This window comes from Macrobrachium rosenbergii, chromosome 52 (genome assembly GCF_040412425.1).
Source record: "Macrobrachium rosenbergii isolate ZJJX-2024 chromosome 52, ASM4041242v1, whole genome shotgun sequence".
In the NCBI taxonomy this organism is placed as follows: domain Eukaryota; kingdom Metazoa; phylum Arthropoda; class Malacostraca; order Decapoda; family Palaemonidae; genus Macrobrachium; species Macrobrachium rosenbergii.
In genome coordinates, this window is record NC_089792.1 from 23,424,590 (window position 1) to 23,443,857 (window position 19,268).

The 19,268-nt window shown below is 35.6% G+C and overlaps 1 protein-coding gene across 1 annotated transcript in view; it reads right to left on the minus strand.

Moving 5' to 3' along the window:
- Positions 1-19,268, minus strand: part of LOC136833754 (voltage-dependent calcium channel type A subunit alpha-1-like) — a 1,031,224-nt gene that overhangs the window by 182,765 nt on the left and 829,191 nt on the right. The window contains 6 exon segments of the mRNA XM_067095975.1: positions 326-432; positions 8,777-8,995; positions 10,000-10,204; positions 11,050-11,272; positions 11,594-11,721; positions 19,108-19,192. Coding sequence (XP_066952076.1) covers positions 326-432; positions 8,777-8,995; positions 10,000-10,204; positions 11,050-11,272; positions 11,594-11,721; positions 19,108-19,192 — 967 coding nt within the window.

The window sequence follows — 19,268 nt, forward strand, 5'->3', positions numbered from 1 at the left end:
GATGATAGGTGGGTAACTGTCTCAACCTCTGTTAAGCAACACTATTAGTAAAAGCAGCTTTTTGATTTTTAATTTATCTGACCTTAATCAGCTACTGAAGTGTTGGTAAAGCATAATAAGTTTGTATTTCATATGAACAAATAATTTTCACCACCAATTAAGTAAACGACCTTAAATATAACATCTGATTTAAAGTCATTCTTCCTTTGTTTACAATCACTGCATAACTGCAATGTAGTAAAGAGGAAGGCAACTAATGGTAATGCAAAAATGTAGTCAACATCTCTAAAACGAAACAGCTAAAAACCACTAGAAAAAGACTTACTTCATTTTTTCTCCACCAGGAGAAGGAGGACAAATTTCAACCTTTGGTGGTCCATCTGCACTATTCTGCAGAGCCTCGAGCTCCTTCTCCAGCTCCGCTTGTTGCTTCTGTAATGGTAAAATGCTTTCAAGATCTCATCATTTTAAAGACTGATGGTATGACAGGATGCAGCCAAAACCATTTAGAAAGAAGTCGCAAATGTTCTCACAGGGTTAAGGAGGAAAAATGGTTCTGTATTTCAGCGTCACATCAAATGCTTTGTGTTCTATGTCTTGTATTTCTAATGATGGACTTCCTTTAGATTAAGATCTAAACACAGGCATAATAGTAGTGTAGTCTTCTTGCTTCTTCACTGAATTGGCATGTCAAATATTCAGTTTATATAAAGATAAGGGAATACCATAAGTCATTGCCAAGGTAAACCTTGAAACAGTATTAGCTATAGATTAAAAGACAATTTACGCTCAATTTTAATCAAAAAGTTACTCTAGAAAAACGTGAAGGACAAGGAATATATCACACATGATGTTCATCATTCAAAATATCGTTATGTGGAAAAAGGAAAACAGAATTTGGTGTATCTAGATGGCTGTTCGAAAAACAGATCTAATTACTTGAAATAACTATTGTTTAAAGTAAAATTTTTGAAATGCACATGCTTCCATGTTTAAAGCTTTGTCTGAAAATGGTTATAAACAATTTTATAATTATTCTACCAAGTAACTGATTAAATATCTCTAACTAAATCAAATGAAAAATTAATCAGCTATAAAATAGCAAATATACTTTTATAAAATTTGCAAAATCTCAGAGTATGCAACAAACACAGTCGTGTTCGGTCTTTGTTGTAGTAAGTTCAATGGCACATTCTTGAAGACGTTTAAGGAATGCCTACTGAGCATTTATATTAGAAATCCTTTGATGTTCCTACATTTATCCTGTTTGAAATTAAAATTAAAACCAGTTCATTACAAAAAGCAAATTAGAAAACACCACTACAGTTCATTAGTTTGAAAATTCCAAATGATTAAAATGAGTTCACCGAATAAAAATGACTGAATTCCTGAAATGATTTGATCGAGAAACTTGCAGGTAAGATTCTTGTGAAAAGCTCTGTGAACAACATTTGCCTAAGGTTCCTTTTCCAATAGTTTTGGTGAAATCCCACTACACAACAATCCATTTTGGGATTTAGCGTCAAAACTTCTTAGGGGAAAACCAAAAGGGGACTGGGAAATACATAAGTTACTTTGGAATTCATGCTTTTGTCCAATCAAGACAATGAAATAAATTTGATCAAATATTGGTTATATCAAAAGACTAACTCCAAAAATCATGAAAATCGCAAGATTAAAAGCTCAATATTTCAAAAGGGACATTGCTTTCTGAGGTTATGAAAAACTGACTTGGATAAAACTTTACAAAAAATGACCAACAGCTAAATCATAAAGCTATCTCAGATCAAGCACTACAGGGCTGCAAGCTTTGGTGGTACTCTAGGCTGTTACACACACTGACTAGATGGATGTATTTCATGGTACAGCTTTACAAAAACAAAAGCTATGGTTCCAAATTTCCTTGTCCAGTGCCATTGTCATCAGAAAAATCTAACTCAACAGCAGTTTTCGAAAAATTCTGATTCTAACATTTCGTATGTTCATGCAAATGCGCGCATGGTCTATCTGGTTGGTGGGTGCATGCAGAATATGAACTTTTGAGCATTTGAAAAATATGGCCACTTGGAAAGTGGAAAAAAAAATTACTGGCAGATTTTCAATCATCATATGTAAATTCTTATATATACATATGTATACACATATACTATATATACATTATTGTTTTTATGAGATCAAAAGTTCTTTTCGCAACACCCATTTACTACACAGCAAGGGAAAGCATTCTTCACTAATTCTGATCTGGTGATGGGAAAAGGATACAGGGAATAAGGAGAAGATCTGGAAGAGGTGACAGAACACTGAGGAAGCACTAAACATCCATCATGAAATGCACTGCCAGGGAAGCCTTGCCATCTACAAGGATCATGTCAAGAGACCACTAATTATGACACATCCGATTTAGGACCATAGTGGCTAATCTATGTGAGAAATGAGCCTCAAGTGGTCATCATCAAAAGGTCAAAACCAGTGTTCATGTTTTATTCTGTAAGACTTGGATGGGAGCACTACTTTGAAAGCTTTACACCTATGGCTCTAAGAACACAATGACTACAGTGACACCAATGTTACACATAGGATATAATCTGTGCAAGATATCACTGGTAGAATGTGTTTTGTGCATTTTAGCATAAATACTCTGTTTAAATGAAAAAAATCTCCACGTGTAAATTAAGATAAATTAAGATCAAGAATGAATCAAGAAAGACACATTTAAAAGGGAAAATATATAAACAGATAACCATATTGAAGAAAACACAGAAAATGGCCAACAGTCCAAAACAGTAGTTGAATGTAGGACAGTTGTGTGTTGATCAGATGTGTTAGACGGTAGTTGTGTAGGTTACCGTCAGTTCCGGGCAAGCAGACAGAAATGAGAAAAATATTCAGTAAAAAAACTGATAATTCTTCCACACAAACAATGGCCTTTAATTAAAACTCGTAAAATTTTCACTTCCGCCTTCTACCAAAAATTTTGATTGGAAATTCTACAAGGTCTAAGAAAGCTCTAAATCACTTGCTGATGTAGCTTGTAAAAAGGTATTTTCTACAATGCATATTATAGCAATTCAAAAACAGTAATACTGGTATCAAAAGAAAAAGGAGATATATAGTAATAAAATGGTACAGCAATCTGTAATAAACAAAAACAAGGAACCTTTTTCCAAAAGGCAGGAATTGCCCGTTTCCTTGAAACAAACGATAACCTGAAAATCTTAAGAATATAACTAATAAAAAGTTTTTACTTGTAATCTTTAATCCACGTCATTCATATTCCTACAGCAAAATCACAAAATTTCTCGGTAACTGCCTACAGAAGCATTACTTATTTGTCAAGGTAATAACTCAAAGATTAGATACTGTAAACAAATCATGCTCTGCAGTTATAACGAAAAGAAAAACAGACAGTCAGTCCACAAGACAGTTTGTTCGTGGGTTTAATCATCATCCACATTTAGTGTTTACTCGTCCATACATGCGAGTCTGTTGACCCTCAGTTTGTGTGTCTATTTATGAAGCATCCTTGGTAATTTAATGGGCGTAAAACGCCCTGGTTTTCTATCCAGTGTCTATAAATCTAAAAGATTAGGTACCCATTAGTTTATTTTTATTGAGGATAAAACAAAATTGGTGATTTTACAAAATGTCAGTGACATGTGCGTCGTCCACTAAAAGATCCCATTCAAAGGGAGGTGAAGGAATATATAATTCCTCCTGTATCTGTCCTAAATAGATTAATCAGGGCCAGAAAACATTTTATTCCTTTAATTTTCAAGAATGAAAATCCCGTTGCTTACTAGACAAAATCAAAGTAGTTGATAATTTGCTGTATGGTGTTTCAAAGAAAAAATGAATTATCCAGAAAAAATCAGGGAAGAATTAAGAGCATATAATACAGCTGACGTACTCAATTGCCTAATACTTTGTACTTAGGAAGTTGTTATTACCCATAACTGCAAAGTAGGAGACAACGGTGAAAGTAGGGGGCTCCTCAAGTGTTTTTTAATCATCTTTCAACATTTGCACGCTTGTACACATTCCTAGAGTTTTTCTTTTTACACAAAAAGTGTATATGAATTCCCTGCTTCAAACATATAGGTTGGTCTTGATGTAACGCAATCATTATGCAGGAGGAAGGTGAGAGAAGAACAAATTTATGCTGCTTTTCGATACCAGATTTATGACTAAATGGCTTTCTGTGGAGATTGTCTCCCAAGGACACTGCTTTTGTTTTCTAAGGGGAGCCTTTCCAAATGTACAATATTCTTTACAGTTATGTACATGATACTAAATACGATGATTCATCCTGACAATGTCGGAACTTATAATGACGTGGTGCTCTTGCTTAGTTAATCCTGTTAAAAATGACAGAACTGTGTTTTTTTTAAATGTTTGCAATCATACACGCTGCAAATACATACAAACGTAAGCAGAAACACATCACTCAACTGTGAGGCACAGAAGTATAGTACCCATTGCACGAATAAAAAAAAATTGCTCTCCGTACCTACATCAAGACATACATTAAATGATATGCAAGTAGACGTTCTCATACACACACATACATACATAAATAAATACATACATACATCATACATACATACATACATATATATATATATGTATATATATATATATATATATATATATATATATATATATATATATATATATATATATATATATATTCTCAGTATCCTTATAACATCCTATTCAGATTCAACTGCTTTGTGTGGTACATGTCATTTCACATTGAATGTAATTAATAATCCTACTGAACTACTATTACCATACATAGCATTATCTTGAGGAAATTATAATCTATCAAAATTAATGGAAATAAGGACATTCTCTCTCTCTTCATTCCTCATGTAATGAATTGTAGCTCACATCAATGAATATCTTTAATCCAGGACATGAAATATGCAAGATATGGATTGCCCCTGGCTGTTCAATCTTCCTTTCTCTCTCTCTTACCAAGAAAAATTCTTGATATGAAGACGAGAATCAGCCCTTTCTCCCACGAAATTACGTAACTGTTCTTTGTGAAACAACAATTTATGACTCCCAAAAATATCTTTCATAAATAATGAAGAATGTCTGTGATTAAATAATGTAGATGAAATGATACTATTGACTGTACATTTCTGAGAATATGGCATTACTAAGGTAGGTACTAAATAATGATGTGCTTATAATTTATATCTGTGGGTACAATATATTTAAATTTAAATATTATACAGCTGATAATTTTATTTCGCATCAGTGTTAGAAACACTAGCTATATGACACAGCAGGAACTGTTAAAATATTTAACACTACCAAAGGAAATTTTTGCTACTTACACTACTCTTGTTACGGAATAAGTTTTTCTTTATTGCCACTGACATTTTGACTAAAAACCTCTTACCTTCATTGAATAACTGTCCTCATTTATTAGAGATGTTTAATTCAAAAACATTGTGTTTATTGAGAACAGCAGAAATAAACATAACCATCCCAAGGCTTGCTCACTGCCCTTATTAAATATAATCTCCCATAACATTAATACATATAGAAGCAATGAAACGTGACTGAAAAATCTGATAAAAATTTCCTTTCTTTAATATAGCATTGTCAGTCGAGCAAACAGTTCTAGTCCTAAATAATATGGGATAACAAGAGCCACCAGCATCAGGAAAACCATCGAGGTACCCTGGGAATGGGTCTCTATCACCAAACCATACAATCTTTTATGGGCTGAAGAGTTACAGACTCCCTTTGCCCAAAAGCTATTGTTTAAGAAACCCATTCATGACAAACAATCAGTTGTCTCACTGATGGAAGGCAATGGAAAAAGAAGAAATTGAATAATTTTCAATTACAATTTCAGGTATTTATTAGTGAAATGTAAACCAACAAAGCATTACAGAACTTCTTCACTGTTATCAGCACGATATCCTAGAACCAGGCGGAAAGGAGAAATAAGAGAAGAGACTTAGGAAGCAGCACAAATTCCCATACCACTAGAAGGGGGCAAGTAGGAAGGAAATGGTTTTGGAGGCATTTGCAGGTACAGCAATTTAAGGACACTCTCCACAAAGGAGTGCCTTGCAGGCCATTGCATAACACTCTCACAATTATTGTGAAAGAGAAGGGACAGTATATTTGTTGCCGCCCCCTTTTTAAGGTTACATCTCCGTTGTAAACCATAGTTTGTTCAAGGAAAGATTAAAAAAAGGAAGACTTTGAGAATTTCCCTGTATTATTTGCCGACTTTGGATGTCTGCCCACACACAGCTGTGAAAACTGGCAAGAACAGATGGATAAAAATAATGCCCTACCTAAGGGGTTGTAAATTTTCATTGAGCCAAGAAGAAAGACGAGTCTTCCGTATTCTTTGAAGTAGGTAGAGCGATACCTTGGAGGGTCTATATTTCATTTTTCATTTTACTCCGGTGAAGAGTGAAAAGTTCCTCCTGATCTGAGTTTAGACTGCACGCACCATGAACACCTCTATGATGTTAAGAAATAGTTAGATAAAAGATGCAGAAGTTCTCTTTGGTGGTAAACTGATCTATTTTTGGGTCAGGAGCCATGTTTCTGATGGATCTCAACGAATGAGCACCTAGTCACGTCCCATGAGCTATTGGTAAGTTGCTTAAATCAGTGTGAACACTTCATAATTTGGTGATATATACAATCAAAGGGAGGCAAATCCTTTACAGAAGTTTGGATATGTTTAGGCAGAGGTCATTAAAAAAAATCAGACTTCTGATCTTTCCCCATTGTACTGAATAAAAGTTATCAGATTAACTATATGATGATCCCAATTATGAGTGTTGTAAACTAAACAAGCGCATTATGAACACTCTTTACTTAGGAAATGGCCTTCAATATGAGTACTGTATAATAGCACTATCAACTGTAACAGAACAGAGTAGGCCAATGTCACTATAACCACGATAAAAAGGGTGTATCAAGTTTTTTATACCTGCCAAGGCCAAGTGTAAATAGCCAAATAAACATAACTGCCAGACAACAGATAACAACCACACAATATTTCCAATCTCATGTAAAAGAAAGGCGTGAACAAAGCATGACTAAGGGAAACAATTGCTCAACAAAACCTTTACAGATGAGGGTTTATGTGAATAAACCTAATGAAAATGAACAATCTCTTTCAAGAAAAGCCCGTTGGCAGGAGGGGGTGAATGGAGGGGAAGAACAGAAAAGCAGCTTGTCAAAAAAAGAACAACTGAAAAATACAAATCTACAAAATGACAAAGCCAAGCCAAAGGTCAAGTAAGAAGAAAACACCTGATAAGAAATAGTGGCATAAGGATTTAGGAAGAATATAGCTGTTGCAAATAAAAGTTATTCATTTTCACTGTATCCAGGTGTGATGAAGACCCTTATTTAGTTTAACCACATTACACATGTTCAATAAAGCAAATCTAATGCTCCTCTTGGGAAGGGAAAGAATGAGAACATAAGTTACAGAGTTTAATAATAATGATCTCTTTGCTTTTTAAGTAGAGCAAAGGACCCACGAGAGCCAGAAGTTCAAAGATGGCCACAGTGAGAGACTAAAGTATGCTGAAGGGCCCGGCCATCACTGATTACTCCATCTTCAACGGGGGCCATCAGCCTGAGATGGCTTATGACGTTAATCACATCTATGGCATCATCTTTGCGAAAACTCATCACCAGACATGTTGCTAAATGTAACAGCTTTCTTCCCAGAAGGGGGAACCTTACACCCTGTAATTTGCTCATCAACAAAGTGACACTCTTTTACTAAGCTAAAGCATCAAAGAAACTCAGTATAACATTTTTGGGATGAGCCCTAGTCTCCTTAATCTATAAAGGGCTATGAATTTAAAACTAAATCTGCTGTGACTGATCAATCACAGGAGACTGAGCAGTCTTCTACAAGCTGGAAATATTAATGGATTTCTAAAATCAGTTTCATATATGAGTAAATGTGTAAGGCAACTCCCTACAAAGATTCCCTTTCTCATTAAATCTGCCACATGACAAGTACTGGTGAGACAAGGGACCTCTATTAAAGTTAACTCTGTCAATAAGCAAGCCAGGTTGACTGGTTGCTCCCTCGTCTTAAGGCCCGCAGCAGAGAAAAGGACTCGGAAAGAAAGGGCCATTAAGATGTTATCTATTAACTAGCTCAGAAAATTTTATACCTGCAACAGGGCGGGGGTGAGAAACTGCAGAGCTTTCCCAGCCTACATCCCTTAAAATGGGATCATAAATATCCTCCTAAATATCCTTTTTAATAATAAATCAAAACGCGAATAGAAATGGAACTACAGGAACATCGCTCATGTAAGCATTCTTACGTTATGTATATCATTATTAATCAAATGTAATATGTCCAGGATATTTAGTTCCTTTCTAGAGCCTTTTATTTATTCTCGTAAAGATACAGAAATAAAAATACTTCCTGGATATGTAACGTTTCACCCCGTCCATACTCTCCATCAAGGTGAACATGGATATCAGGTTCGACAAGCATAAACCTGAAGTGTTTTCCACAGACTAGGTTATTCTTCCCTTGATGAAAATCAATTACTTGTGTGTCTTGATTCCAAGTAACCTATCCTCACTAACATTAAAAATAGCTATAGAGTAACCTTTTATACTAATCCACTTACAAAATATTAAAATTAGGAATATAAGCAATATTAATATAAAAGAATCGTTTGTACCTCTCACACACACACAACCACACATACACACTATGTAGAAGGACTTTGAAATTATCAATAAAACAGACCTCCTTATCTTCCTCCTCCTGCTCCTCTTCAGCAGCTGTTAGTTCTTGAGCATTTGCCAAGTTGTCAACAGCAATAGCCAAGAACACATTCAGCAGCGTGTAGTTACCAAAGATCACAAGGATGATGAAGTAAAGGCTATAGATCATACCAGACTTGGTACCTCCCTGGGATGCAATGCCATAGTACATCACCTCATTCCAATCCTCACCTGTTAGGATCTGAAAAAGAAAAATAAATGTGTTCTCTTTCGATCTTTCTTTTCTATAGTAATATCTCATAAACTGTAGCAACACTGTACAATTGTCATTGCCATTTTTACAATTATCACTTTTATAGTTACAATGATTATCAGCACTGCGATATTGGTTTATGGGTGAATAAGTGGACGTAAGGGCCATGCAGGAATTCAAAATTAGTGATTTGTATTGTCATTTGTGAGTAAAAATATAGCAGATGACAGTAGGATGAAAGGAGTCGCAGAATAAGTGACGCAAGAAAAGTAGTAGAATGTGTGAAAAAGACTAGAAAGATACTTGCAGCACCTATGGAACCCAAGGTTGGAATGAATGAAGGGATGGTTGAGCCTGTTCCCCTTTATGGAAGAGAATTATGTATGCTGAATGTAAATGAAAGGAAATGGGCTGAAGCTATTTCATAGATTTGTTTGAATAGGATATGTGATGCACGAATTTCTGAAAGGGTGAGTAAATATGGAGATACAAAGAAAGGGTAAAAAGTTGTCATAGGTGATAGGATGAATCACGTTGTTTTGAGATGGTTTGGTCATGGGGAAAGAATGAAGGGCAATAATTCGGAAGTACTATGAGGGCATTAATGCCAGGGAAGCAAAAGAAAGCACAAAACATAGAGGTAAATGGTACAGCGAGTGTGCAGGAGCGAGTTCAAAGTAGTTCTGATGAACCTTGTGTGTAAATGTAAGGATCAAGTAATGTAGCAGAATTTTTTTTTGTATGGGGTTCATCCCATGTTCAGCATCTAAACTATAATGAGATACTAAAATCTACTCATGCCAACTATGACAGTCATATTCTGTATATCTAGTTCTTATCAGTGTATCTATTTAGCTGCCACTTATACATCCGTTCCTAGTAGGTTTGTGGATAAAGGAAATTTAATTTTCAATTAAAAACACCGTAAGAATCATGATAAATAATGATAAATAATCTATTTTAAATAAGCTAAAACATGAAGTAACTGTTACCTGAAAGACTGTGAGGAGAGCTATGGAAAAGGTGTTGAAATTGGCAGCTGGTGTCCCCTCAGGAAAATTGAAGGAACCACCAAACAGTTGCATTCCAAGAAGAGCAAAGATGAGGATGAACAGGAAGAGCAGGAACAACAGAGAAATGATAGAACGCATTGAACTCAACAAAGAAATCACCAAATTTCTTAAAGACGCCCAATACCTGGAAAGATATGACACTGCATTAGATCAAGTATCATGAAAATTTAATTATAAAATTTAGGAATACGAGAAAATGACCTAATAGCGCTGGTAAGAGTTTGTGACAGGTATTTAATCTTATAACAAAATTAATGACTGACTTATGGATAATACTTCTTTCATGCATTTATTACTATGTTACTGACAAGAGTATTTTACCATACAAAACAATGCTAATTGAAAAATGTCAAGAAAGACGATGTGGGCTCATTTTGGCAAAAGGTGTGAGCCATGTAAAACCTCACGCGTCTCTTCGCACTTATGAAACACGTACACTGTCTTTCAAGCTCCTTATTTAAGAGAAACGATCATTTAGTTCTTAAAATATGCTTCGTTAATGAATGAGAGGAAAGAGGATATGTATACTCATCAGGACTCAACAGCTCAAAGCACCCTTATACTGTCTATTTACATATTAGAACTGATTATGTGGAACATATATTTAATTATATGGAAAGAACCAAACTTGGAATTTTCCTCAATTAATAAACATTCAACCTACTTACAATACCTAAACATTACTTTTAAACTTAAACTTGATTTGACTGAAACAAGATTAATGATACATGTATATAAGAATTTTTTATTGGTCATCTAACCCTACCAATACAATTTTGGGGGAATTTAGTATTCAAACCATTCTTTTACAGTAGCCTGAACCTGGCCACAGGATGAATCATGATTTTTCTATGTGGTAAGCAAATGTCACAGAAAATCAGTTAAAAATAATCTGCTATTTTGAGGTTTTCATCAACCTAACCGTGTTTTATTGTCCAAAGAAGAAAAAGAACCTTAATTATAACTTACTTTGTTACTTTAAATATCCTCAGCAATCTCAAGGCTCTTAGCACCGAAAGACCAAATGATTCGGATTTAAAGTGTGACCAGATGACCTCGAATATCGAGCCACTGATGACGACACAATCGAATCGGTTAAAGGACGATTCAAAGTATATTCTTGGGCCCAGGGCATACATTTTTATAAGCATTTCAGATATGAATAGACCTAGAAATATAAATTCTGCATAGTCTGAAAAAGAAAAAACATTGAAATGATTACACTGATAAGTTTCGAAGCACAATCTTACATATTATGGTATACTAACTCGCATTTATCCTAATCCTACCTTTTAATATATGCTAATATATTACAGTTTTGTGGTAACACCAAAATGAAGCACTACCTAAGCCATTTATGATGATGTTACTTAACATGTTAACAATCATAGGTAAAAATTTCTTTCAAAACAAAGTTCATCCTCTAGCAAGATGTCAGTTTAAAAACAGAAATGACCATAGTCTACAGTCACTCGAAAAACCTATAGGAAAACATAATGGAATTAATACGTACACAAAAAATGTGTGAGCCATTCTGGTTGGTTATAATGCTCTGCAGCCACACACGCGGTATTCAAAAATACAAGAATAATGACGAACCAATAGAACCACTGTTGCTTCACAGTTCGTCTAATACCAAATCTGAAATAAACAAAGGTAACATGTAGTTTCATGTCATTTATCGAAAAGTAATAAATGCTATTGCAAAACCGAATTAGCCACCATGACCTATAGACTAAATAACTGCTAACTTTAGTAGTTATTTACTTTCAGTAATCTACTTAATTACACTTAATAATTATCTTCAAATAAATGTATCAACAATTGCCAAACTAAAGGATATGTAAGTATGATGAATTACTGGATACAAATAATTATACTTATAAAAGCGGTAAACGTCTTCTTTGTTACCTTCTAATTGCGTAATTTTCCAGGATATTTTATTCTCAGTTTACTATGTTTATTAAGTTAGGATGCAAAGTTTATTGCTCTAAAATCATTAAATAAAATGGTCATCAGACTTTTGTGACGAGTTTGAACCTTCCCATTAAAAATGTACTTATTCCCTTTTAAATAATTGAATATCTAAACAAACTTCAAATGGTATTTAACTATACTTCAGAAATTCATATTCATTTTTCCTTTAATCTAAAATAAACAAAGAAACCATATTAAATTAATCAATGCGCATCACTACAAAATATGCAATAATCATTTTACGTCTCAATAATAGTTTTTCCTAATCCTATGACTCACATCCAGTATTTTTAATATCAAACTAGATTTATACCAATGTAACAATCTGAACAAATATCTATTTTAAATGACAGATAATTTTAAATTGTCAGCAACTTCAATGCAAAAATGACAAAATAAAAACATTACACTACATTTACAATAAACTTTCCAGAGGAACTAATTTACTGCCGGGACTCAAAAGTGTTTTAGATGACTGCTGGCCACACTGGAATGGGTGCTGGACAGAGATCTTATCAAGGTGCAAACGAAACTCTCTGGTAACAGACACCTGGATGATAAATGATTTTACTGATTTCACAAATCTGACATAAAAAAATGGTCTTAAAAAAAAATAAACAGTTGATTTGAAAGCTTTTTTCATTTCCATGCAACTTCATATGATATAAATTTTTAACTAAAAATATTTGCACTAGAGAAATAAATCTGAATTAGATATCATTGTTTTAAATCAGTTACTCATGGAAATGTCTGCATATAAATTCCAAGGAACTAATGCACTGCCTGCTGAAATTTTAGATGAGGGATCACATCTGAAGTCTTATGAGGTGATGAAACTTGATATCTTAAGAATTACTGATTTTACAAATCTACAAGAAAATGGTTGAAAAAATAAATCAGGAGTTGTGCCTCCTTTTCATAAAGTTGTATTTAACAGAATATTTGCATTAGAGACAAAGGTCAAAGATTACACTGTTTGTCTGTTACTCAGGTTCTGTACAGTACCCAGGGGTGGCCTGCATATGAACACCAGTTCAAGAGACTTGACATCTTCTGTTATCAATGCTTGGGATACACTGGTATCAAAATCTGACACAAGCGGAAATCCTGAACAAGACAAATTCATACACCATTTGAGCTTGATAACCCCTTCTGTGCAACTCCACCTCCGTGAAGTGCTATCTGTATCAATGCGGAAGAAATGTCTGGGAGAAGAGGGTCAATAATTGAGGTCCCTTAAGACAGGAAGGGAGATGGCTACAGTGCTGGAGGTGCAAGAAGGAAAGCCATATATGATCACATAACTTTTTTGCTCACCAGAAGCAGTACTTAAACAAATGATATCTGACTATATTTGATAATTTCCAGTATCTAAGATGACATCTGTACCTAACACCAACAATCATCTGTATTTACACGGTGGAACTCAAATACAGATAAAAATTTTGACAAATTTATTACATATTGTATAGTTTTATGCAGAATTTCTATACCTTTGGAGGATATGAATAATCAGAGCCGCTCAGCGTGAAGTTTTTGCCTTGTGAAATTAGTCATAATTCTATGCCATGTAATATCGATTTCATTCTGCAGCAGCGACATAAGAGAAATTGTACTGCATAACCGTTTCTGTGCAGATGAGTAGACTTGCATTACAAGACACAGCCAGAGACTATGCCAATTTATACAAAAAAAAAGAAGAAGAATTGATCAGTCCACACTTATTGTTTTAGAGTTTTGCTACCTAGGTCCACTGGTTCACCCATTCTGTTGCAAGTAATCCTTCACGAACATGAACAAATAAACTATTAAAAGATGGCTTTTATGATGCTAATAAATGTCTAGCAGAAACAACTTTGCCAATTAAAAGCTGAAGGTGATGAAAGACAGACATATCTATATATCTTAGGCAGACAATGGGGCATAAAAGTAGCCCTTAGAATAATAATACAGACCTGCATTAACACAGTAGATACATTAAAAAAAAAGGTAAGCTCTGTCCATATAAAACAATATTTATGGTCCAACATGTCAACTGAGACTGATCACAGCAAAGGGCAAATTATTCATGAAGTCGTTATGGGAACTGAAAGTTGACTGGGACTAACTTGCTGCATATTTTCAGAAATTTGAATTTGTGATGTTTGCCTGAAGCATCGGTCTGAAAAGGGAGGGTAAGTTTTGGATTTGTTGGGATGTAGTAGCCTTATTAAAGTACAATGGCTAGTATCAGTAATGATTATAGTTTACTACTTGCTTATTGAATAGGAGCCATAATTTACCCATGAAGTGAAATGAGTGTCACAAAACTTGACTGAATTGTTGTTAGGGATGTCATTTGGCATTGTAGTTATGTACATCACTGAATAAGAAGTTTATGATTTATATTATTGCAGATCCACTTCTGTATGGTACGAGGCAGTTTATCAGTCTAAAACTGTACATATTTGGGGGTTTGTAGCTGAAATTTTATCTTTGCAAGAGGAACTGAAATTTGAAGAAAGGCCTGTAAACACAATAATGATAATTCTGCTGATCTCTTGTCCTAAGGTTGTGCACTTTAAACCTTGACCTGGTCACAGTTATGGAGAGAAGGCCCTAAACAGTTTTGTAATAATAGCTAGTGGACAGAGACATGAATCAGAGTTGCATCAAAAGAGGTCATCTGACAACACGAAAGAAGAAAAAGTTTTCTTTTCTGTACAAAATGTATTTATACAGTATACTTAGTAACAAATAAGGGAAAATAAGATGGGGAATTGTCTTTTGCATCAAGTTTTCAGTTTAAAGTGTAATGGTTGTTGTTATATGCATATCTGGTGTTTAAGGTTATGCAGTATTGATGAGGTGTAGGGGGTAAGGATGGGAGAATAAGGTACAAAGTTGCCATTTTACATTTATAGTGTTGTTTGACCACATCCGGAAATTTCCATTACCCGATAGGGCCTTGGCTCTATTGATGCAAATATGGGAAAGAAATCCAATATACCAGCCTTACTTCTCAGTTCAACCATACTGTGGTCACTCTAAGGTTGTGACCAAAGCAACATACTACCACAAGCATCAATTACTTTGCTGATCATATTTGCTAAATTCTTCTTAGTTACTATGTTATTAATTAATATATAAACACTTCACAGTATCTATTCTTGAGCAAAGATTGGATTAGTCTTATGAACTACAAAATTGTGCATTTTACTTAATTTGCTTATTATCATATTGTCTAACCATTCCTCTTTCATGGGCTGGCATTTCTGCGCTTTTCCTTACAGCACTGCAACTCTCACAAATGTAGGGGCAATGCTAATTCTGATAACTGTCTTCTTGCAAACTGAATCAGATGATAAGCATTGCAGTCACTAGCCACATCTGCCAGTCTTTGTTATCATAGACACACCAAATTTATTTGTTATGATTTGTGGACCTTCTTTGCAGCCATTTAAGGGATTCGCCCTTGAATATATGAACATGTGTGATTTAGTCACATAAATGGTGATGCTGGAAAGATCCATTACAATTTATCTGATTATCACATACAAACCCCACAAAGACACAGAATCCTTCTTGGTATGGGAAGATACTCTAAAGATTATCTTCATCCCTTTGCCTATTTTTTGGGGGGCCCACTAGACAAAATTAGTATAGAGTCCCAACGGGAGAAATCCTCACCATTGTCCTCATTTGACTATAGCATCCCAGTTTGTGAATTTAAAGGTCCATCTGACAAAAATCATGGTGATAGAATGTGTTTATTTTAAGTTTATGGTATTACCCATTTTATTTTTTTAGTAAATGATCAATTCATTTCAACAAATTTCCTCTCCTGGAAACTCTAGATATAACAAACTGTTCATCTCTCATTGTCTCAGAAGTTAGTGGTTAGGTGATTACATTCATTACCTGAGGCTAATGAACTTGACAGGCATTAAGGAAACCTTTAATCAGATCCACTTGTTGAAAATAATTTGAAGCGCTATTGATTGTCTTTGAGGTCAAGGACTTTTCCAAAAGTTCATATATTTCTCATTCCAAATCAGTTAATTCTTTAACTTCCTTTGCTAAAAGCTGTTTCAATGAGATCCAACTCATGTTTAGAAGCTTACCTGGGCCAGTTGTTCCAACTCATCCCTCAGAGGATGTAGGAATTGGTGAATGAGTCATCACTCTGGTACATGACATTTGATAATCTTACATGTTGCCTTTGCCAGAAAACACATTTCTAGAGCCTAAGTTTCATTACATGGCATGGAGATAGGTTATACAAAGGAACAGAATACCAAGGGTCACTTGACCACTTTCACAAACACTCTTCGAATATGATTCATACCATCCATTAAGGACATTTGGAAGACTGGGACAAGGATGTTTGTATCTGCTCTTTGTTGCAAGTTCTTTGCTGTTTGGAATCCTTCTGACTATGTACCTGACTTTAAGCAGATTACCTGCTGCATATTAGATTTTACAGAAAACTTGGAACAGTCCTGGTCAAAGATGAGAAGCACACATACCAAAAATCCTAAGAAAGAGGTTTAGTAACCTGGAGATAAAGTTGTCTTTCTACATGCTTTTATATAACTTGACTTCTGTGTCTGTTTGGGTCAAAACTTGCAACTCAATTTTCGGCCTGATCCCTTTGTCCAATGGACCTGAAATTTTTTGTGGTTACTCAATCCCAGTGAAAATACAACCTTACATGATCAGTAGGTCAGTGGTGACCTCTAGTGACCCTACAGCTGTAAAGTCCCCACTCGGGTCTTCTATGATGGTGACCCGTTTTCTATGACGCTCCTAGGATAACGGGTCACGCAGGATCAGCCATACCCAATCATTTAAACTAATCTATGTAAATATATACCTGTTACTAACTTGTATGGCACATGTTTCTTTTGCTCATGTATCAGAATGTCGTCAACTTCATTATTGTCCATTTTTTGCAACTCAGAGTGTATTTATTCATTGTATTTATTGTCAAATGTTATTGACCTCAGGTCACCCTGGTTCTCATTGTATTCCTTGGCATGACATCAGTCCGCCGCTATATAAACGCCTGTGTCCTCAATAAATTAGCATTACCTTTCTCCTGCTCATTTCTTTAGCACCTCCTAAAGTGGTGACCCCGGAGTGGTTCCTGGAGCCATTAGCGGACTCACACGGTGACTTAGTCTTGGCTCCAGGAACTACCCACGCCCCTAGCGGACTTATTACGGTGCTGTAACCAGTGTTCTGGCTTGCTGACTCTAGTTGGCAAATCACCTGCGTCATTAACAGACTCACGGTCGCTCCCAAGTGCGTATTGACGCGAGTATCTCACTCCAGTTAAGAGGGCTAGAGCGAGCATGGATGTGGACATTCCCTCCCATGTTCAGTTAACCACGAACCTCGTGGACTTGGACGTTTACCTCCCGCTCATATCACCTGCGCCCTCCCCCGCGCCAAGATTCACGCGCTCCTCCACACCGCTACCCGCGCCCCCACACTGCCCTGCCCGGCGCCCTGCCCAGCAGGACAAACAAAAGCTGCCCTCAACATAAAGCTGCTGCCTTTCACACAGGGAAACCCATCATCATGGCTGTTCAGGGTCGAGGGTCAGTTCAGGCTGGCGGAGCTCACGGACGAGGTGCTGCAAGCTGACGCAGTAATCAACGCCCTGCCGGAGGAGGTCTACAGGAGACTCGTCCCGTGGGTGTCCGCCGCACGCCCCCTCACCTACCTCCACCTGAAAACATCCCTCATCGAGACTTGCTCCCTGCGGTCGCCGTGTTTAAATTTTATTTTTTATTTTTTATTACTAGATGCCCTGGTCCTAGGAAGCCAAGTCTATGATCAATGACCCAATTTGCTGTTAGGACATTAAGGAAGTGACAGCAAACATGAGGTTATGTTTAATGAGATTTAGCTAGTGATGTAAAACAAGTAGTCATTTTAAGCACAGTTCAATTGCATTACATTCTTTTTGGGATTTCACAATGCTTATTAGCATTTTCACTTAGTTACGGGATCCCAGAGGTATTTGGATCTCCGATTCCTATGTCCAACCAAGACAAAGTTAGTGGTGATTATCTATTACCTTGACTAAGTAATCCTACACATTTCAGTCACGTTCCTGATTAAATACAAATTTGACTGAGTAAGCTAATGGTTTGTGCTTAGGTACATGTGAGCATAAAATTTCATAAAAGTGTTTGTTTCATAGATACATACAACTGTCTTTTGTAAAGATATATTAATCCCCTCACAAGGGATGCTACATGTTTCATCTTCAGAGTGACTAAAAGTAAGTGAGCCTAAGGGAATGGAATTTCACATCTCACTGGAGGACCATTCCTCAGCATCTTGAACAAAATACCTGATCTGTATATTTTTGTTAGTCTGACCTCCAATAACAAAGTGACAGGCTCTAGTAAGTTAATGAGTGGTTCATATTTACAAATCATAAAACTTAATTCTTGGAATCCAATAAAGATTAAAGTGGATTACTTAGCTCAAGAGTGGGTATTTGTATCTTGGTAGCTGTTATGCAGAATACTGCTTCATGGTTTTTAAAAAGGTACTTTACTGAAACAGTTCAGAACTTTACGATAAAACTTCTTCACTACCAAACAAAAAATGACTGAAGTATGAAGTTAGAAGGCCAGCCCTTAAATACTAGATGGACAACCACTATTTACCGTCCAAATGATTTTTAAGTGTACAATCCCACTCTATTGGAATAAACTTCTAAGCCTCCTTCATAATATAGCAAATGAAATGTAGTTCATTTTTGTATCTGCCAAAAAGGCCATTGTGAACAGTTTAAGGTAAAAGATATTCTTCATATGTGATAGCACCCCTTAGGAAGAAACCCACTGAAATGCTTGACTGATTTAGTATTGTGACCTGTAGGTCACCACCAATACATCATAATCCCACTACTAAAATTACAGTATTTGGACATTTGCAGCAGACAAAAAGTAATTTCCTATTAGATGATCTGGAATGGTATTTACCATTCATAAAATCAACATCAAGGTTTTCATTGCATACAAGTCTGAGGACTCAATTCACACTTACCTCAATCTCTTTTCTGCTTTCCAAAAATTTGCACAGGCACCTTGTTTCTTAACTTTGTTTTTTAAATAGGAAGCTCTTGAGAAACCTGGTCAAAAAATGGAAGGATTAATACACAATAAAATACAGGCCACAACTGGTAAATTAGCCAAAAATCACAATGA